The sequence below is a fragment of the Hypanus sabinus genome, chromosome 15 (assembly GCF_030144855.1).
Source record: "Hypanus sabinus isolate sHypSab1 chromosome 15, sHypSab1.hap1, whole genome shotgun sequence".
Taxonomy (NCBI): Eukaryota; Metazoa; Chordata; class Chondrichthyes; order Myliobatiformes; family Dasyatidae; genus Hypanus; species Hypanus sabinus.
The window spans coordinates 36,195,908-36,218,485 of NC_082720.1; the positions used below are offsets into that span (position 1 = coordinate 36,195,908).

The 22,578-nt window shown below is 38.9% G+C and overlaps 1 protein-coding gene across 2 annotated transcripts in view; it reads right to left on the minus strand.

Annotated features, from left to right (window-relative positions):
* Window positions 1-22,578, minus strand: part of ppargc1b (peroxisome proliferator-activated receptor gamma, coactivator 1 beta) — a 149,579-nt gene that overhangs the window by 39,738 nt on the left and 87,263 nt on the right. For both annotated transcript variants that reach the window (XM_059990207.1, XM_059990208.1), the window contains exon 2: window positions 4,287-4,463. In XM_059990207.1, coding sequence (XP_059846190.1) covers window positions 4,287-4,463 — 177 coding nt within the window. The remainder of the gene's footprint in view (window positions 1-4,286; window positions 4,464-22,578) is intronic.

A 22,578-nucleotide genomic window follows, 5' to 3' on the forward strand; every position in this document is an offset into this window, starting at 1 on the left:
TAGACCCACATATTAGAATTTGTGAACAGGGTGGCCACAGGTTAATCTTGCCTCTTTGTAGGGGACAGAGCAAAGGTGCCTAATGAAGCAGACCCCAATTTACCGATGTGGAGGAGACCGCACTGGGTACAGTAGGTGAACCCGACAGAATCGCTGGTGAAATGTTGCCTCACCTTGAAGGACTGTGTGGGGCCCTGAATGATAGTGAGAGGAGGTGTAGGAGCTGGTGTAGCACTTGTTCTGCTTGAAGGGTTAAGTACCAGGAAGGAGATGAGTGAGGAGGGATGAATGGACAAGGTAGCCACAGAGAGAATCGGAAAGATATGCTTAGTGATAGAGTCCCATTGGAGATGTTGGAGGTTAGGTAGAATGATAAGCTGGATGTGGTGGATCGCGAGGTAGTAGTTAAGGACAAAGGGACCCTATCCCTGTTCTGAGGAAAGATCTTGGACCTGAATCAATAGCTTCATTCTTCTTCCCACAAAAAGACAGACCTGCGAAGTGTTTCCAGCATTTTCTGTTCTATTTCAGATTTTCAAAACAGCTGTTCTTTTTTGAATTTCACTTAATTGGTGAAATTAGTAAGGTAGGATCATGCTTAACCAACTAACTTAAGGTGGTAACAAGGAGTGTCAGTGTGTTTAGTGTGCTTACTGTCATCTATCTGAATTTAAAGACTTGCATGACAGCCTGTGCAAAAAACTGAAGGTCCACATGAATCAAGAGAGCATGCCAAATTGGATCTGAAACTGCTCTGTGGCAAGAACCAAGGACTAACGGTTAACAAGTGTTTATTTGATTTGAGGCCTCTTACCAGCAGTGTTCCACAAGACTCAGCAGTCAGTCTCTTGGTTTCTATATGTTCATGATTTGAATTTATGTAGGAGGAAGGAATAAAATTTGACTATGCGTTTAGCATGGAGGACGAAAGCCTTTGCTTGTACAAAATATTAGACGGTCTGCCCAGCTGGGAAGGAACACTGGGAAAGAAAATGCAATTCCCTGAATTGAGAGGTGATTCATTTGGCTGAAGCAACAAGGAAATGTGAATTAAATTAGAGATACCAAATGGCACAGAGGATAAGACAAACCTCAAAGTATATATCCACATATCCTCAGGATGATAAATATTCAGACCCCAACCCTTTGCTCACATAACTGGGTATTACAACCATGGATTTTGATCAATTTAACTGAAAATTTTTATTTGTGAAGCACATGCTCCTCTTTTCACAGTAGAACCCAAAGATAAGGAAAATTGTAAAACATGAAAACTCCAAGTGACTCCATGGTTGCTCTGGCACTGTGCTTTGAGTCATTATCCTGCTAAAAGACAAACTTCCTCACCAGTTTAAGCTTTCCAGTAGAGCTCGAAGTTTTAATCCATGATCTCTCTGTCTTTAACAGCTTCCATCTTCCCATCAATCCTGACCAGATTTCCAGCCTCTGCTGCTAAAAAACTTCCAGTCATGGGGCAATGAATTTGAGTGAAGTTATCCCCTTTGGTTCAAGAGCCTGATGGTTGAACCTGGTGGTGTGAGTCCTGAGGCTCCTGTACCTTCTTCCTGATGTTAGTTGTGAGAAGTGAGTATGTCAGTGGGTCTTAGGGAGGGACCTTGATGATGAATTCTGTTTTCCTGCAACAATGCTTTGTGCATATCTGCTCACTGGTGGGGAGGGGTTTACCTGTGATGGACTGCTTACCAAAGACACCCTCAAATTTCTACTGATGTACTGTGTTCTAATTGGTTACCTTGCTGTCTAGTATGGAAGGTCCCCAGCACAGGATCAGAGAAAGTTGCAGTAAGTTGTAAACTCGGCCAGCTCCATCATGGGGATTAGCCTTCCTAGCATCCAGAACACTCTTCTTGAGGTGATGTTTCAAAAATACGGCATACATCATTAAGGACCTCTATTACCCCGAACATGCCCTTTTTTTCCCATTGCTACCATCAAGGAGGTGGTACAGGAGCCTCAAGACACACACTCAACATTTCAGGAACAGCTCTTCCCCTCTGCCATCAGAATTTCTGAACAGACAATGAACCTATGAATACTTCCTCAATATTTCCCTCCTCTGTTTTTGGACTGTTTATTTAATTTATTTGTATATGTACTTTTTATTGTAATTGATCATTTTTGTTCTTATGTATTGCAATGTACTGCTACCACAGAATAACAACCTTCTTGATATATGCCAGTGATATTAAACCTAATTCTGATTGTGCCTGTGATGGAGCGGACAGAGCCTATAACCCTCTGCTGGGCAAGAGTTTTTTAAGATCTCGCAATGATGAAGAAACAGTGATAAATTTTCCACGCAGTATGATGAGAACCAGAGGGTGCCTTGGGAAGTAGTGGTGTTCTGGTGTCCTTGCTGGTGACAGAGGTCATGGGTTTGGGGTGGCGAAAGGGGAACCATAATATGCAGGGAAGGGGAAATATAAAAGTTTGCTGAATAATTCGTGTCTTCTTTTTAGAACCCATTCCAAATGGTTACACCAACACTCCAGTTCTAGTATAGTAAGACTCATGGCTTAAAATTGTTTCAAAATATATTCTGAATGTTCTTCAAATTTTTTTGCTACAATGAGGAGCACAGGCCTTGGCAGCTGATAACTTGGTAAATAAGTAAATCAGGATGAGAATAAAGATTAATTGAGCAAGAATAATCAACTATGATTCTGCATTGACTTTAATTATTAATGGAATTAATTGTATTTATATTGTTACCTTGACCTTTGTCTAGTACTGAGTTCATAGTCTGACAACTACATAATTATTGAACTCTTCCCTTTCCCTTATTTAATACATGGAATGCAATATTTTATATTAACACTTTAGAAACCCATTGTCGTTCTTCCCCTGCACCCCTGCAACTTAGCTTCTCTTACAAATGCCCATCAATTTATCTTTAATTCTGTTTCCCATTAACCTAAACCAAGTGGCAATTTATTCAAGATTCAAGGTTGTTTATTGTCATTCTTCAGTTCACAAGTGTAAAGGAAAGTTAAATGATTGTTACTCAGGATCTGATGCAGCATAAAAAAAACACCATAGCAGACTGATTGTATGTACAAAAAGTGACACTATGTGCACGAGTATCTGTACATAAGGTGACTCTGACAGGAAATGATAAAGTAGAGGTGGTGGTGGGTGGCTGTTGTGGGGTGTGGGGTGAGTGATGTGGCGGTGTTGATCTGCCTGACAGCTTGGGGAAAATAATTGTTTTTCAGCCTGGTGGTCCTGGTGTGGATACCGCACAACTTCCTCCCGAATGGGAGTGAGCAAACAGTGAATGAGCTGGGTGGGTGTGATCCTCCATGATCCTGCTGGCCTTTATTCGGCACCTTCCTGTATATATTTAGAACATAGAACATAGAATAGTACAGCACATTACAGGCCCTTCGGCCCACAATGTTGTGCCGACCCTCAAACCCTGCCTCCCATATAACTCCCCACCTTATATTCCTCCATGTACCTGTCTAGTAGTCTCTTAAACTTCACTAGTGTGTCCGCCTCCACCACTGACTCAGGCAGTGCATTCCACACACCAACCAGTCTGAGTGAAAAATCTTCCTCTAATATCCCCCTTGAACTTCCCTCTCCTTACCTTAATGTCCTCTTGTACTGAGCAGTGGTGCCCTGGGGAAGAGGCGCTGGCTGTCCACTCTGTCTATTCCTCTTAATACCTTGTACACCTCTATCGTGTCTCCTCTCATCCTCCTTCTCTCCAAAGAGTAAAGCCCTAGATCCCTTAATCTCTGATCATAATGCATACTCTCTAAACCAGGCAGCATCCTGATAAATCTCCTCTGTACCCTTTCCAATGCTTCCACATCCTTCCTATACTGAGGCGACCAGAACTGAACACAGTACTCCAAGTGTGGCCTAACTGGAGTTTCATGGAGCTGCATCATTACATCGCATCTCTTAACCTCTATCCCTCGACTTATGATAACTAACACCCCGTGAGCTTTCTTAACTACACTATCTACCTGTGAGGCAACTCAATTTCATTGAGGGTGGGTAGGCTGCTGCCACTGACGCGTTGCGCAGTTTTAACTGTCCATTGTGGAGCCCTCGTTTCCACGCCACACAGCATGTTAGGAAGCTTTCCACTGCGCATCTGCAGGTCACGAGCAGTGTCCAGTTAACCAACCTGCACATCAATATGATGGTCATAGCAAAATACTTCGGTCCTTTGGCTTTACAGCCACGAGGGTTCATTTTCACTATAAGGTTGCTCAGCATAACTTGACAGAAAAATTCAAATGCATACTTACTTCAAAAAGCTCAGAATCATCTGTACTATACTGGCTGGAACTTATTTCTGTTTGGTCATTGTCCCAATGGAGTTCACTAAGGCAGTTAACTGAATCAAGGTCAGTCACATCCAGCTGGGAGAGGTCAATTTCTGGAAAATCTGAATACAAGCGGTCCTCACCAGCCACAAGACCATACTGCAAAAGAAATAAAGGTAGAGTTAGGCTGCATTAAACCTCAGTCATTGATCTAAGTATCAACCTCACATAACTGCATAACACTAATAGCTTATTACAGTGACTGTAAATCTGATGCCAAAATGTTTAACATTTTTAATAGACAACATTTTTTCATGACTTTTCTCGTTTCATATTAAGCATATTATCACAATTCTAATCAAATAAGGTTGTCCACAAAAAATAACTAGGGTGTTTAAATGCCTTTAATGGATAGGAAATTATTTCCAGAAAGGACAAGGCTTGAAATATTCTGGAGATTATGTCAAACTTTAGACAATCATTTTGTATTCTTAGGTAATGACATGTTTGCTGGAGGATTTACAACCTTACCCATTAGAAAAATATAAATAAATAAGTAACAGCTTTCAACTTTTTTTCTGCCCAGCACTCTTGCTAAAACAGCAACATAAACAAATCAACTAGCTATCTGACTCACCTGGGGTCAGAACAACCTTAACGTTCATAAACTAGCTATTTTATTTGACTGATAAAAGAACATTGATGCCCGTTCAATAAAAAAAACATTCACTGCGAGTTGAAATCGTCTGTCCTAGAAGAATGAAAGATGCTGTATAATCACATAGCTATGTGTACAAACAATGCATTTGAACTACAAAAACATACACAATCTGTTCTTGGGTTCTTCAATATTACTTTATAGAAATTAAAAATATGGTGTCTGAACAGTGCAAGTGGTCCTGCTGTAAGGGTCTTGGCCCAAACCATCAACTGTACTTTTCCCATAAATGCTGCCTGGCCTGCTGAGTTGCTCCAGGCATTTTGTGTGTGTTGCTTGGATTTCCAGCATCTGCAGATTTTCTCTTGTTAGTGCAAGATATGTTTTGAATTTTGTGAATCTTATTAACGTGTGTTTTTATTTGGCATCTGGGAAATGATATTAGACCCCGATCATGATCCCTGTAGGTAATGAAGGCAAGCAAGTTTAGTTGATCAGACCAACCAATGAGTATCTGAAAAAAATACTCCACTTTGATATCTGGCATTATTGTCTCTTAAAAAAGGAAATCCAGCCCCTTAAATAGCTCAACATATTACCAAAAATGCACAATAATTGATGCCTTGAGTCCATAACTGTTGGATTCCAAAGCCAGAGAAGTATTAACCTGAACGGCTCCTGTCCCAACTAACACATCTTGTTACTCCCTAGTCTACTCCTTGCTCCATTAGGGATGCAAATATGCTGTACCTGAATAATGCCACAATTCAAGCTTGCTCTTGATTCTGCTCTATTTGACTGCTTATAAAAACATTATAATATACACATATTGTCACTTAAAACTGACACAGTCTCAGGGTTAATGCATAAAAGGACTTTTGGATGACTTGAAGACTCACAATCAATTGATTAATGATTACCTCATGGTTTGTAGAAAGACAACAGTAATGCTTGATATCAACTCGATGTCAGCTCTAAGAGGACTCTTCTCATTTGGTTTCCCCCACTTCTTCCCCTGTAATTTATTCCCTCCTGACTGTTCATCAATAACACCCTTCCCAATTTTCCTGCCATTGACATATGTTAGGGGCAGTTTACAAAAAACAAACAACTTTCCAGGATGTTTTTGAGGTGTGGAAGGAAACTGGAGGATCTGTGATCTAATGCAGCCACATCGAGGATGTGTAACATATAGGTAACATCTGTGGTCAATGAGAACCCCTGTCCCTAGGGTTTGAGGGGTATGATTCCAATCATAAAAGCGAAAAATGCCTCTTACTACAGGCATCAATCTTTGAATGACAAAAACATTGAAGAAAAAATGTAAACAAATATCGCAGTGAACCTTTAAAACACATTATTACCCTGAAGGTTTGTTCTGCTGTGTAAAGTGTAAGAAAAGATTCTGGTCACAGCAGCCTATAAAATGTAAGGATTCAATTATACTTTAAATAAAACAAACATTCAAAAGTCAAATCAGTTTAAATTCATTTTGTTTGTCTACTTCAGTTCTTTCAATCAGTTTACTGGATGCCTTTAAAAATATCGCTGAGCTTGTAATTAATTTTAGAAGTTTGGTGGAAGTCATATTTTAGATACCAGTAATTAACCTGAGTGAGTTTCCTTCAAAGTTTTTGTTAGCAATCTTGTTATCACACTGCAGGCATACAGCTGGTATTGTTGACAAGTAAAAGCACTTAAACCTCCATCACTTTCTCAACTTCAAAGCTTCTTTTAAGGTAGCATTTCCTTCATGTATCATGACTGCTGCTACCTGCATCACACATCTGCAGTATTTTAGTCCCTCCCAGGGCTTTCACAGGAATATGAAATACATCTCTGGGGTACCTTTCATCCCCACTATTTCATTTAAGCTGATTTGCATTTCTGTAATATGTAGCCAATTTGACATTTTTCACTTACAAAATCTTCCTGACCAGATTTGGATCTTAGTAAATAAATCATAAAATGAATAGACTCTGAACAGCACACTGTAACTACATAGCCTTTATAAATAAACTGGAATGATTATTACTTTCAAGGAAATGAACAGTAAAGGTAAAAGTCTAGGGTCAGATCTCTTGATATTTATTTCCTGATAAGCATATATATTAAGATTAGGCTTAGAAATTCACAGGAACTTAATAAAGTAATAATTAAACCAATACTGTTGCTTAGAGTAAACAACTGTGAATGTGAAAAAAAATGGAAATAAATGGAAATAAAGTCAGCCTTTCAATTCCTCAGACATGCGCTGTCTTTCCTTAGCATTATGGCTAATATTTGACCTTGGCACCACTTTACTGCATAAATCCAATATTCCCTAATTCCCAGAATATTTAAAAATCCATTCAATTCTGTCTTTAAGATACATCTAACATTCCAGTTCTCTTGGTGTTGATTTTCATACATTTATCACTAAAGTAAACACATTTCTTTCCATTTCTGTCCTGAATGACCAATCCTTCATTTTAAGATTGTGGTACTCTTTTTTTCCAAAAAGGATACACTAGTCAAGGGAAACATCAACTCTGCATCTCATATTTCTAGCTCCATAGGAATTTTGCAAGTTTCAATTAAATAAACTTGCAAACTCAAAAGAATACAGGCATTTTCTACCTAATGTTTCCTCAGACAACAAATCTGCCTTCAGATTGATTCCTTGACTGCACTCTCTCAATTGCAAACTTTGAATATTGCACAAATCCAGCATTATCAAAAGCTTTGAGAATATTGTTGCTCTTATTACATTCTGTAAAACTTAGATCTTTAGTTTTTGAGCTTTTAATCCCATTAACGCAGAGTCTCTGGTTCAGGCTCCCAATAACTCTTGCCAATGCAAACCTTTCTCATCTTACTAAAAACTTCTTGCTTTACCACACAATACTGCACAACATTCTGGAAAAGCAGTCTTTACTCCCTATTGCTCCTTACTGAAAGGGTTAAAAAGATCAGAATTTAATCATTGGTTGAGCATTGGAAAATTCTGGTTACATCCCACAAAAAAGATGGCTCAACCATGATTCGTTCCAAATCATTTATGTCTGACAATAATGTGCCATGATTATTTATAAATAAATGCCAAGTACTGACAATAATTCTACAAAGTACAGAATAACACTAAAAATATAGTGAAAAACTTGTAATTTTCATGATGCTGACTACTGGATCTAGAATATTGGATGTTACACTTTCATTTTATTCTATGCTCTATGGCTCTATGTTTATTAAATGTGTTAGGTAATAATTTTTTTAGTGAATTGCATATGTTTAAGAGGGACTTATAATCCGGTGAGATTCATCTTGCAAGATTTAGCATTAATGTTTCAGATTGACTGCCAGTATTCCAACATGTACAGTAGCTCTGGTCACACACCAGAGTCTTGGATCTAACCCTAGCTCTGCTTGCACGTTTCACTCACAATCCAGTTCTGGGTTGGTATTCTGGAGAAATGAGTGAGCCATATGTCAAACCAGCCAAATCATCAGAATTTTCAGTTAAATGCAGGATTATTGGAATTTTATAGCTAATTCTGAAATGCAACAGTGTGGTGTTTTAACTACTCTTCCCTCACTTAGGGAGTCCCAGCGGATCAATAATGATTTACTTCCCCAATTCTTTGGCTTCTGAGGTGGCTGATGAGGTCATCACAGACCTGCAGACTCTGCCACAGTTGAAGCATGAGAAACAGATGTTGCACTCCTGTTAGTTATACTGGGCTTCATGGATTTAAGGGTTTCCGTGCCATCCTAAATGTTTCTTCTTCACTTTGAACAGCTAATTCCAGAAAACCGTAGGAATCAATGTGGATGCTGCATATTTTCAATGTTTTAGGGACAACTATGAGATTTTCCTATGCCTGCTTGGATATACTCTCCCTGACATAACTGAGAATAGAGTGTCAGTCATATGAATAACCTGGCCTGTCCAATGGAGCCATCTTGTTAAAATTACCCCCGAGATGCTATAGTACTTTTTCCAAATTGGATAAAATGAATGAATCAAATCAGTCCTCAGATATAACACTCACAGAGGACCCATGTTGGTCTGGGCACTCCAAAAAATTCCTTGCTGATTAAATCTTATAACAGATGGCCAAATTGTCAACCAGCAGTTCTCCAGTTTTTCATAAATTAGTACAAAGGCAAAATACTATGGGTTCTGAAGATTATAAATTAACACAGCAGGAACCGAAAATGCACAGTCTGCATAGGAATATCTATTGGAGAACGATGCAAAGTCAATGACTTTTCATCAAGATTGGGTAAATTATGAGATGGAACAAATTTTAGCATGTGGGAAAGATGACATAGGCAGTACAGTAGTTTAGTGCCTAGCGTAACTAACACTTCATAGTGCTAGTGATCACAATGGAAGTTCAATTCCTTCCGCTATCTATAAGGAGGTTGTATGTTCTATCTATGACTGTGTGTGTTTCCTCCAGGTTGTCCGGTTTATTCTCACATTCCAAAGATGTGAAGGTTAAGGTTAGTAAATTGTGGGCATGCTATGTTGGTGCCATAAGCATGGTGACACTTGTGGAATGTCCCCAGCACATCATTCGACTGTGTTGGTGATTGATGCAAACAATGCATTTCACTATATGTTTTGATGTCTGAATGTAAATATAATAAACAAAGCTAATCTTCAGTCTTTGAACCATCTTAAAGCCAAAGGGGAGAAAGAACAAAGGGGAGGTGAGATCTCCACGATTGGTTGGAAAATAAATGAGATTTAAGGACAAAGAAGCAGTGGTACTGGGAGATGTATAGAGAACAAAATAATTGTAAGGAGAAGATTGTTATCTGAAGCCATTCAACTCGGATGCCCCAGACTACATCCACACTAGGTCTGATAAATCTATAACCAAAGTTTTTCTCTTTGTTTTGACCCTCCGTCCACACTGAAACGGCAATTTCTTCCCCTAAAAATGGAGCTTTTCGAAAACGCCCTCCAGAGTGTGTAAATTTGAAAATGCCACTTGGGCAAGAGTAGTGTGGATGGGGTAACCAGAGAGATCTAGAAACGCTATCATGATGTGCTGGAACAGATGGCGGTGGCAGCGAGGCATTTCATTGTTTTCTTGAACGCAACCCCCCACACAACCTAACAATTTCAGAACAGATGGCAACGAGACTGTAGCCAGAAGAGTTAGAAATGTACTCATCAAATATTTTGACCCATAACTTACTGAATAAGTAAGTATACTCACTTTGCCCTGTTTTCTGTCCTTGCTTGTATGAAGGTGGTTTACCTATTTATGCAAGTACTTCTCTGACGACAGATGTGTAACAGCTTAATGTAACATTGTATGGAAATACACAGTAACACTGATACAGATATGTTTTATACATTTAACAAGGTGTGTGTTGCCTTTAAGGCATTTGTTTAGTTTATTATATTTTCGCTTTAGTAATTCGTTGTTATCGTTTTCTAGTTAAAGTTAAGGTTGTTTAAAGTAAATATGTTGTCTGTGATATATCGCGGCATGCGATGATGTCACACCTGGTTTTGCAGCGTCTTGTGGGAAAAAACCGGTTTGGAGAAACGGGAAGGAGGGGGCTTATGTGTGTGCAGGATCAACGTGAGAAAAGCTTTCTTTCTACACACTAGAAACATTAGAGAAGCAACGCCGTAAGTTCATGAGATAATCGATATGTTGAATTAAAAATGTCAACGCTGATTCTGTTAAAAGTAATGACGGTTGATAAAGTTTATGTTTTTTGTTATTTAAAGAGTTGCAGATAGTTTGTGTTGAAGTGTATTTAAAGCCTGTCGATGGCGCAGGTAGATTCTAACTGTTTGTTGCACTTTAATGTAATATAGTTGTTGTAGTTTTACTTTTGCAAGTATTTATGATGTAAATGTGATGTCAAGAAGGAAACAAATACTGTATATATTTTGTATTGTTTTATCAACAGTTTTCACCATATGTTAATGTGGAAGAGTGAACAGTAAACAATTAATCTTACTGGAACCGCCTCATTGACTGGTTTATGCTTGGTGTTTAGTTCAGAATTCTTTTACACCTGTGCGAGAACACTACAAGGTGTTTTATTAATGCAACAGAGTTAGTCAGTTTTTCAAAGCTCGTCGCCAGCTGGGTTTTACTGTCCGTGAACTCCCTGTCGGTTGCCTCTGTACGCTCCAGTATATTTTTTTAGTTTTAAGTCCTCCTGCGTGGGAGCCAACAGCTTCCGTCATTCAGCAATTTCCGTTTAAGTTTTTCTAGTCTGTAACTGCACAAACGCACACCTTCACAGCAAGATTTGACACCAAACATGTCGCTTGTTTTCTGTAGATGTGTCCTGCGCATGTCCAGTAGTAGGAGGAGATTCGTCCAAATACCTGTTTTAATGTGGAGGTATTTTCAAAAATGCTTAGTGTGGACGCCTATTGTTTTTACACGAAACCGGCATTTTCAAAATTATCCGGTCTAGTATGGCCGTAGCCTCAGATGCTGAATCAAATAATACTCTTCAATGCAAAACCGATCACATTGTTAACAATTAATAAAAGAATTGAACGCAGCACAAGTAAACCACTGTTTCACTTGCAACAAGTGTTATACGTATTTGGGCCTTGGATGGAAAAAGTGTTTAAAAAAATGCCAGTTATTGTATTTTTGACAGTTCAATAGATGCCATGGGTAGGAGACTGGGCTATGGGTAGGAGGGTAGGTATTGATGGCGATTGATGAGGGAGCCAAAGTGTAGAAGAAATTATCTTTGTGTAAAATTTGATTTGGTAGTGGTATCGCATTGGTTTGTGCCTAGTTAGATCTCCACTAGAAACCTTTGTAAAATCCAAGTGCTAGTTTCTAGAGATGATGTTCATAACAGAAGTTTTAGCTTTAAGCAACTGATTTTGTTCAGTCTAAAACGACTGAAGTCGCTAAATACAGAATAAATCCACAATCTTTCCAGGGCACTCAAAATAAATTCTACTGTGTGTGTGATACACAGTGCCATTATGAATGATTGCAGAAATGAGTAGCAGTTCTGCCTACCACCTGTGGTTCAGTTGTTAACGAGCTACAGAATTGCTTCGTCTAAGGAAAAACCTGTAAGTAGGACACATGCACAAAGCAGGTTGCCATCTATTGAAAAGAAATGCATCAACTATGCAAGCTGAAAATCATGTATTTATATCGTACCATTCATTGCCTAGGACATTGCAAAATATTTTGCAACTAATAAAGCCCTTGTGAAGCTGAAATTTATGAAGCATATATTACTACTTTTGCAAATTGAATGTTAATTTTCCAGTATGTTTAATATCCTGCAGTCTTTCATTGTGCAGGAAATAAAGTGCAATTCTCACTAAAATAAATCTGACCAATTCCCAGCCTGTGGATATTGTAAAAGCATTTGTGATTCAATGGCTGCAGTGATGACCTTTCCACAATTGAACTCCAGATGTTTACCCCACAGAATTGTGTATGTGCTTGCTCTTTGCTACAGCCATCCAAACTAAATGCAACAATTTTTTTCTTTTTGTATGGAAGTGCCCCTTGCTCAGATATTCATTTAGATTTCTCTTGAGAGGACACTTCTGCCTTAACTTGTTCTGGCAAAGCTCTCCACATTCTATTAATTTCCGACCTAAAGAGATTTAGCAGAAACTCCCGATGAATATGTTAATGACTCACTAAAAAGAGGAAACAGACATTATTCTTTTCTCATTATTAAAACAGTTCTAATTAGAGATCCATAAGATAATTGCATTTGGTGTTCCAAAATTTGGTTCCACTGAAGACAGTTGTGTTTTTATACTTTTTTAACTATTTCAATGAAACTTCAGATAATAGGGGCAGTCATTTAATTGGGCCAAAATGTACTGGTCCTGATGTGTCGCAATTACCTAGAATCCACCGTACTTGGAACCAAATTGAATCTGTTGGGCTACAGTATGATGGGGATGGCAGTAAAATGGGACTAACTAATTTTTCCTTGCACAGAGCTGGCATGGATTCATTGGGGCAAATTGAATTCTGGCATAACTGTTCATAATTCAACCAATGATATCAATAAAACCTGTTTTAACTTTCAGCAGCTTTGCACCAATTCCTGTCCTGTGTAAAATCTACCTCAACCACATTAAATAGCACATTTCACATGACTGCCTGTTCCTTTAACCTGCCCACGTTTTGGAGTTCTTTTGTAGTCTTCCTCACTGAAGTCATATTGGAAACAATTTAATGCCCAAGGAAAGCTTAACAAAGAAGTCAATCCAAATCTTCACTAAGAAGTTGCTGTAGCAACCACAACAGGCCTTCAGCTGTTGTTATGAAATCTACTCCCATGCAGTTAACTTCTGTGCACATATGGTATTGTCCTCTTTTCCTTTTGTTCCAATTGTGACTCCAAAGTTCCAACTGTGCGTCAAAATTAGAAGGCAACAATTGACATCTGAAGCACTGCCTAGTTTATACCACTGCTTCAAAATAAATGAAAGAAACAATTCACCTATTAGGCTAATAACCTCCATTCAGGGCAGGAGAAACTTTAGAAATTAATTTTGGACTAAATTAACTGGCGTTTGGAAAACCATTTGTGATATGATGGAAGCCCGCAGAGAAACAAAATGTATTTTATTGATTTGCTCGAGTTCTTTGGTGAAGTAGCAGAAATGATAGATGAAATATTGCAATTGATGCTGTGAACACGTTATTTAACATTGGCCTTAGTAGGTTCTACATAATAAATATTAGCAGAATTGAAGAGGATAGATTATCACAGGTAATATGGATATAAATGGTGCAAGAGAGATAAAAGTATTAATTGGCAAGTTGTTTTTCAAATTGAAGGAAGAATCCTCATTGGGTCTCAGCATTGCTCTCTGTAACTGGATCCTAGGTTTCTTGACAGAAGTCAGTCTGTGCATGCAGAAACATCCCTAGCTCCATCACACTCAGCACCAGTGGTTCCCAGGGCTGCGTGCTCAACCTACTGCTGACACATGACTGCACAGCTAAATCCAGGTCAAATTGAATCATCAAGTTCGCTAATGACACAACAGCAGTTGGCCTCATCAACAACGACGAGATGGCTTACAGCGTGGAGGTAGAGCGTCTTGTAGGATGGCGGAAGCACAACTTGAGTCTCAACTCAAGACCAAAGACAAAAACAGTGTGGACTTAAGGAAGCTAAAATCAGACTGTGCCCTTGTGGAAAATTATTTTAATGCAGGGTGTGGTAGCTGCCTGGAATGGGTTACCAGGAATAGTCATGAAATTGCAGGGACCATAGCAGACACATTTAAAACATCCTTAGCAACGGGTGAGGTGCTGGAGGGTTGCAGGATAGCCAATGCTGTTCTGCTGTTTAGGAAAAGCTATTAGAAGAAGCCTGGAAATTATAGGCCGGTGAACCTGACATCAGTAGTGGGAAAGTTATTGGAAGGTATTCTAAAGGACTGGATATATAAATATCTGGATAAACAGGGACTGATTAAGGATGGTCAACATGGCTTTGTGTGCAGCAAGTTGTGTCTAAACAATCATATACAGTTTTCCAAGTAAGTTACCAGGAAAGGCAAATATGCAAGGCCTTTGACAAGGTCCCAGATAGGAAGTTGGTCAAGAAAGTTCAGTTGCTTGGCATTCAAGATGAGGTAGTACATTGGATTAGACATTGGCTTCACGGACAAAATCAGGAAGTGGTAGTAGATGGTTGCCTCTCTGACTCGAGGCCTATGGTTAGTGGAGTGCTGCAGGGATTGGTACTGGGTCCATTGTTGTTTGCCATCTATATCAATGATCTGAATGATTATGTGGTAAACTGGATCAACAAATTGCAGATGACACCAAGTTCAGGGGTGTTGTGGGCAGCAAGGAGGACTACCAAAACCTGCAGTGGGATCTGTACCAGCTAGAAAAATGGGCCAAAAAATAACTGATGGAATTTAATGCAGACAAGTGTGAGGTGTTGCACTTTGCGAGGACCAGCTAGGGTGGGTCTTACACAGCGAGTGGTAGGGCACTGAGGACCGCGGTAGAACAGCGGGATCTGGGAATACATTTCCATAATTCTTTGAAAGTTATGTAACAGTGAGATAGGGCCGAAAAGAAAGCTTTTTGCACGTTGGCCATCATAAATCAAAATACTGAGTGCAGGAGTTGGGTCATTATGCTGAAATCAAATTTCAACATAACTCCTTCCTTAGGAGTTTACGAAGATTCAGCATGATATCTAAAACTTTGACAAACTTCTATTGATGAGTATTGCAGCGTATATTGTCTGGCTTTATCACAACTTTGCAATGGAACACCAGTGCCATTGAGCTAAATATCCTACAAAAAGGAAGAAGGTACAGGAGCCTCAGGATTCACACCACCAGGTTCAAGAACATATTATTACCCCTCAATCATCAAGCTCTTGAACCAAAGTGGATATCTTCACTCAACCTCACTTGTCCCATCACTGAAATGTTCCCACAACCCTATGGACATACTTTGAAGGACTCTTCATTGCATGTTCTCAATTTTTCCTGCTTGTTTATTTATCATTACTGTTTCTTTCTTTTTGTATTTACACAGTGGTTGAACACCCAAGTTGGTGCAGTCTTCCATTGATTCTGTTGTGGTTATTATTCTATAGATTTATTGAATATGCCCACAAGACAATGAACTTCAGGATTGTATATAGTGACATATGTACTTAGATAATAAATTTACTTCTGAATTTCTAATAAGTTGTTGGTGAGCCCTAATTTGGAGTATTGTGTGCAGTTTTGGAGACCTACCTGCAGGAAAGATGTAAACAAGATTGAAAGAATGCAGCAAAAATTCATAAGGACATTGTCAGAACTTGAGGACCCGAGTTATGGGGAAAGGGTGAATGGGTCAGGACTTTATTCCATAGAACATAGAAGACGAAGGTGAGATTTGATAGAGGTATATAAAACTTTGAGGGGTATAGAAAGGGTTAATGTAAACAGGCTTTTTACACTGAGGTTAGGTGAGCCTGCAATCGAGGTCTTGGGTTAGGCCTAACCACAGCTATGGTTAGGCCACACTTAGACCCCCTCCAGTTTACCTACCAGCCCCGACTAGGAGTTGAGGATGCCATCGTTTACCTGCTGAACCGTGTCTACGCCCACCTGGACAAGCCAGCGAGCATTGTGAGGGCCATGTTTTTTGACTTCTCCAGTGCGTTCAACACCATCCGCCCTGATCTGCTGGGTGAGAAGCTGACAGAGATGCAGATGGATGCTTCCCTGGTGTCATGGATTATTGATTACCTGACTGGCAAACCACAGTATGTGTGCTTGCAACACTGTGTCAGACAGAGTGGTCAGCAGCACTGGGGCTCCACAGGGGACTGTCCTTTCTCCCTTTCTCTTCACAATCTACACCTCGGACTTCAACAACTGCACAGAGTCCTGCCATCTTCAGAAGTTTTCTGATGACTCTGCCATAGTTGGATGCATCAGCAAGGGAGATGAGGCTGAGTACAGGGCTACGGTGGGAAACTTTGTCACATGGTGCAAGCAGAATCATCTGCAGCTTAATGTGAAAAAGACTAAGGAGCTGGTTGTGGACCTGAGGAGGGCAGAGGCACCGGTGACCCCTATTTCCATCCAAGGGGTCAGTGTGGACATGGTGGAGATTACAAATACCTGGGGATACAAATTGACAATAAACTGGACTGGTCAAAGAACACTGAGGCTGTCTACAAGAAGGGTCAGAGCCGTCTCTATTTCCTGAGGAGACTGAGGTCCTCTATCATCTGCCAGACGATGCTGAGGATGTTCTATGAGTCTGTGGTGGCCAGTGCTATCATGTTTGCTGTTGTGTGCTGGGGCAGCAGGCTGAGGGAAGCAGACACCAACAGAATCAACAAACTCATTCGCAAGGCCAGTGATGTTGTGGGGGTGGAACTGGACTCCCTGACTGTGGTGTTGGAAAAGAGAGTGCTGTCCAAGTTGCATGCCATCTTGGACAATGTCTCCCATCCACTCCATAATGTACTGGTTAGGCACAGCAGTACATTCAGCCAGAGACTCATTCCACTGAGATGTAACACTGAGCATCATAGGAAGTCATTCCTACCTGTGGCCATGAAACTTCACAACTTCTCCCTCGGAGTGTCAGACACCCTGGGCCAATAGACTGCTCCTGGACTAATTTCCACGGCATTATTTACTTATTATTATTTAATTATTTATGGTTTTATATTGCTATATTTCTACACTGTTCTTGGTTGGTGTGAATGTAACGAAACCCAATTTCCCTCGGGATCAATAAAGTATGTCTGTTTGTCTGAGAACATAAGGGAGAACTTCTTCACAGAGAGTGGTGACAGCATACAACGGGCTATCATTGCAAGCGGTGGATACGGGTTTGCTTTCAGCAATTAAGAGAAATTTGGACAGATACATGAATGGAAGAGGTCTAGAGAGTATAGTCTGGGTGCAAATTGATGGGAATAGACAGATCAATGTCTCTGTACAGACTAGATGGGCTGAAGCACCTGTTTCTGGGTTGTAGGTTTCTATGACTCTAAATCAGGTGTGTACAGAGACAATCCATTATTCTGTGTCCATTGTGTAGGACATTGTGTAGAAGGGATTTATTTTTTACCAGAAACCTCAGATTATGTAAAAGATTCCTGTTTAGTTCACCATGATCAAGGATTTGGTCTTTTGCTTTAAATATAGGAATCAAAATATCCAATTTAATGATTTTTGAAAACTGACTGAAAATCAGAAAGCATAAAACAAGTTAAAATTGTTTACACAAATGTAGGCACTTTTGAATTTGTCTTTAACTCAGTAAATTCTGGGTAGAGCTGGTTATTATTGGTTATTAGAACAATGAGCTTTGATTAGGCTTCATTCCTGATAAACCATAGTGCAGCTTGCATCTATGCACCTATAAGCTATGAATTTATAAATCCATTGTATAGAGGGCTCAGGTCTGGATGCAAGTCGAAGGGACTAGTCAGAATAATATTTCGGCAAGGACTAGATGGACCAAAGGGCCTGTTTCTGTTCTGTAGCTCTGTATGAATCAACAAAATATTTTTCAATCTAATTAAAAACTGGACATTTTTGTTTGAGTAATGTTTATTGAGAAACTACTTGCTGTAATAATACTGTTATGTTCAGAAACTATAACTATAAGCTACATTTAAGCTATAGTTGGCTAGCGGAAAAATTGTGATAATCTGTAACTTGCATAGATATGTTTAGTTTATTTTACAATTAACCTATTTCCCAACAAATTTATATCAGTTGCTCAATAGCTCAAGACTTCCAGTAATCAACTGCAACTTAAGAACTTAGCATTAATTTAAGCCACAATAATGGATTCAAATTGAGTAATACTGTGAAGAACCTTGGTATCTAGATTACGAATGAGATCAAAGTTCAGTTCACCACAGTGTGCAATACTTTACAAATTGCAACACAGATTTACAATCTTGGTCATAAATGTACTTTGCCTAGTTCCTCCTATAAAGTTCCAATAAGTTCGTCAAATCTGGATGAATCAGTTTGAAATAGTTTTCACAAAATATAGTTGTGAAATACGAATAGAATGACAACAGAAAAATAAAATCTCAAATATTAAGTCTATTTTCACCAAATGTGATGTAAAAGCAAAACCCAACAAAATGATGGGATGCTATACTGAAGTGACGTGGCATAATTAGTACAATGGAGGATGCAAAACACCGATAATCTTCATGTCTTTTATGCATGTAAGCATCAAGGCTGTGCTTAAAACATTCAAGATTTTATGAAGAAAAGAGTAACTTTTTAAAGTCAAAGATTAAGTTCTTTGAACAACGTACATTGGCTATTCTCATATTCTACTTCTCAGTTGCAACAGAGGTACCAGTGAGATATGACCACAGGCTGGTTTCTGGCAATACAGCTGAATGTAGAAAGGTTTTTTTTCTCTCTTGTTTTAAATACTAATAATGTGGCATCAACATAACAAGATTTGAGACCTTTCTATTATTGAAAACATTCTTTGTGCTGCAAGAATCCTTGGTAAATCTCTTGCCTCTGAGCAGAAAATTTATGGATTTAAGTTGCACTGTGAAGTGCTCCAAGATATTCTGAGGGCACAAGGGGCACTATCTAAATGTAAATTTTTTATTTTAGTTTCACATTCTTATCAATAATAAATATTGATAAAAGAAGTTGGGTGTTTGATAAAAAAAAATCATCAAAATGCTCTACAGAGTTAATAATTTTAGTGACCCTTAAAATCCTATGGTTGTGTCCAGTTAATCTTGAAGTACCGTATATGGTATGGTTAATAATTAATATAATATTATTAGTATTTATTCTATTCATGAAATTCTGGCCATTTTACTTCATAGGTTATTTCTTTTCTACTTGCATTATGAATACCACAAGGAAGAGAGAAAATGAGTATTTTGTAAGATTTTTAGATCATGTTTCAATCCCTATATGGTACATTTAATTTGTAATGACTGCTATCCACATACATGATTTATCTTCTTTTCTTAAGGAGCCTCTAAGTTATTTCATTATTGACTGAACCTACTATCATTTAGACTTGGAACTTTTAATATTCTCGTTCATACCTTGACTGGTCTTCGGTTTCACAGACATAATGCATCATAAAATAATCGTAAAAGTGTATATATATTCTATGTACTACACAACTGCTGAATAGGATTGATAAGGATAAGTATTCCTCATAAATGTTGAGCAATTAGATGAAGTAAATGCTCTTACAGGAATGAAAATTGAACCTTAGCAAAACTGACAAGGTAACAAACCTTGTTTCTGATCATGCCAATCTTTGGTGTTAACTCAACCGTTAGTAAAAATATAAAAAGTAAACCGCAACAACTCATTCAGGAATCTTAAAATACTTCATTCTTGAATCTGATGCCAACTTCTGCAGTCAAAAGAGCATTGCCATTAAAATTCAGTAAGAGAGGCTATTGGAGCAGGGGCCATATCTTTTAAATAATGTCCTAAAATGAAATACATCTTGGAGTAAAAGGATTTCCATTAATCATAATGGAATCAAATTTGCTCTTTATCAATAGTACAAAAAGGGCAGAAATAAATGCACTTTAATTCACACCCAATTTTTGATTGTACTCTTTTTAAATATTGAGCCAAAGTTAATGCTGAATTGTTTTCACTTTGCATTTGCATTGACAAAAGTTAAAGAAAATGAGCATGAACTATTAAAGCACATCATGGACATCACAAAGCTATGAAAGGTGAAAACTGTATGTTGTTCTGTGAAGCCTGGTTTAATGAGAAGCCTAAATTTAATTTCATCCCTCCGAAGTTCTACAAATAAACTAAAATGAAGAAATTCTAAGAATAGCAAGAGGACCTTACTCCTTCCCTCACAATTCTCATTTTGACCATGTTTCAATTAAAAGAGATATAGAAAGCATGAAGCGACCACCTGGCTTTCTCAGTAAAAATCCTGACCAGATGGTAAAGCACACCACAGTGACAAATGGACCTAGTCACATTCAGTAACCTTCAGCAATTTTTTGTCTAAATAGTTTTTTTTCATTAACTGCTTGTTAATAACATATATTTCATTATAAGATCATGAACTGGAAATTAAACTGTTACAGAACATGAAGGAGAAGAACGATGTTACAACTGGTTGAAATACAACCTTAAGCAGTGCTCCAATCAATATAACTCCTTTATTTAAATCAATGAAATAAATAAATACAGAATTAAGAAGTGGCTCTGCAATATTTATATCCCTTCAACTATTGGATCTAACCAACTGCTTTTCGGCCAACCTACCAAGATGCTGAGCTGTGATGTCCATCGGTACTGTGGCTGAGACACATGTTTTCTTTTAGGTTCATAGGGATTGCTTTGAGAACAGTGAGAGGAGTTAGGGGACAGATTAGGGCTGAGGAAGAGTGATGAGGGAGAGTTAAAAGTCAGGGGCAGTGAATGAACGATCCGGGCAGCATTTCTAGCCCGGGTCAATGTATTTTCTGGGGGAAGGTCAGCAATCTCAGGGGTTAGATCAGCACGTGTTCAGGAGACCAAAGATCTGCAGATTGATGGGTTCCCAGATTGGAGGTCTATACGGGCAAGAACCATGTGGCTGAGAAGTTCCGTGCGAGTTCGGAAGTCAAACACAGGATTAGAGAGTCCTGGAGTTGATATCCAAACATTGGTGAAGTCCAAAGGACAATGTCAAAGGTCAAAAGTCCAGAGTTCAGTGAGCTCTGATAGAAGCATGAAGTTCGAGAACAGTACTTGCTGAATTTGCTAGAGGCCCCAAGGATTCACAAGGGCTGGTTAGAGGTCCATGGAAGTCCAGAAGTCAAAGCCCAAAGGTCAAACCCAGAGTTTAACAAAGTCCAAAGCTGGAAGCCTGATATCTGCTAGTCTGAGAGTCTAGTCAAGGTCTGAAGGTCTGGCGGTGGCCTGTGATGGACTTGGAGGTCCATCTGTTTATGTGAGTGGATGCGTGGATGAATGGATTTGTTGATGGGGTCTTGGTTTTATTGTAGTATTCTGCTGAACATTGTGAGCATCCTATGTTGACGACAAAAATGTGTGGTGACACTTGTGGACTGTTCCCAGCACATTGTCGGCTATGTTGATTGTTAACACAAACAACTCATTTCACTGTACAACATGCTGTAAGGTTTCACTGCTAATGTAATGGCCTCTCTGTAATGTTTCACTGCTAAGGTAATGGTTTCTCTGTAGCAGCAATGTTTGGATTATGACTAGAGATACGGGGGCTTTGGAATGTATGCTATCCATTGAGTGGGATGTTGTTCTTTCTGTGGGTCTGGGAGTAGGGATTTTGTGGTCTTTTGCCGGAGAGAGATGAGAAGACGTGAATGGAGAGAGCTGGTAGAGAGTTGGATGGAGTGAAGGAGGATCGAAGGTCTGAGGGTCGGCTACACTCGGAGGAGGTTGACGGGGAACAAATTAATGGAACCGTGAGCTCCAATGTTGCTGATTAGACTGTTTCATGAGAATGGACCCTTTTCTTTTTGCTTATTTACTAACCATATAGTCAAATTAAAAATTATAAAGCTCAATTGTTTAATCGCATTCTGTGTACTGCTTGTTATTTTGGGTACTGATTTGTAACAGGGGACTCATCGCGCAGCATCCACCTAAAGAAGATTTCTTAAGTTTGGCCAGGCCGAAGGCTATCTGCCCCTAGATTAAGCGGCTAGCTAAACTGAGATTTACAACTGTATGCTTCCATGCACATATGATACATAAATCTGATTCTTCTGTTCAAAGCCAATGGCACATTTGTAACAGTCTTTCAAGCTAGGAACTGAATGTAGGAATCTGGGAAGTTGGGAATTGCACATGGAATAAAACATGATGGATCAATGGGGGCTACAAAAGGTGTAAAGTTTTAGCCACAACAGATAAGTATTTAAGAATATTTTGACAAAGTTCTTGAGCACACAAAAGCCAAAATAAAAACTGACATATAAAATTGCCATGTCAATGAAAATGGCAATCAGAAATGCCAGGATTTTGTCCACCAGAAGTAACCAGTTCAGTCAATTGTCATCACTGCAATATCCATATGTTATCATAGTTTTGCCAGATATTGATAACACTGTTCTGAGTACCTAATAGAGAGGTCACTTTAG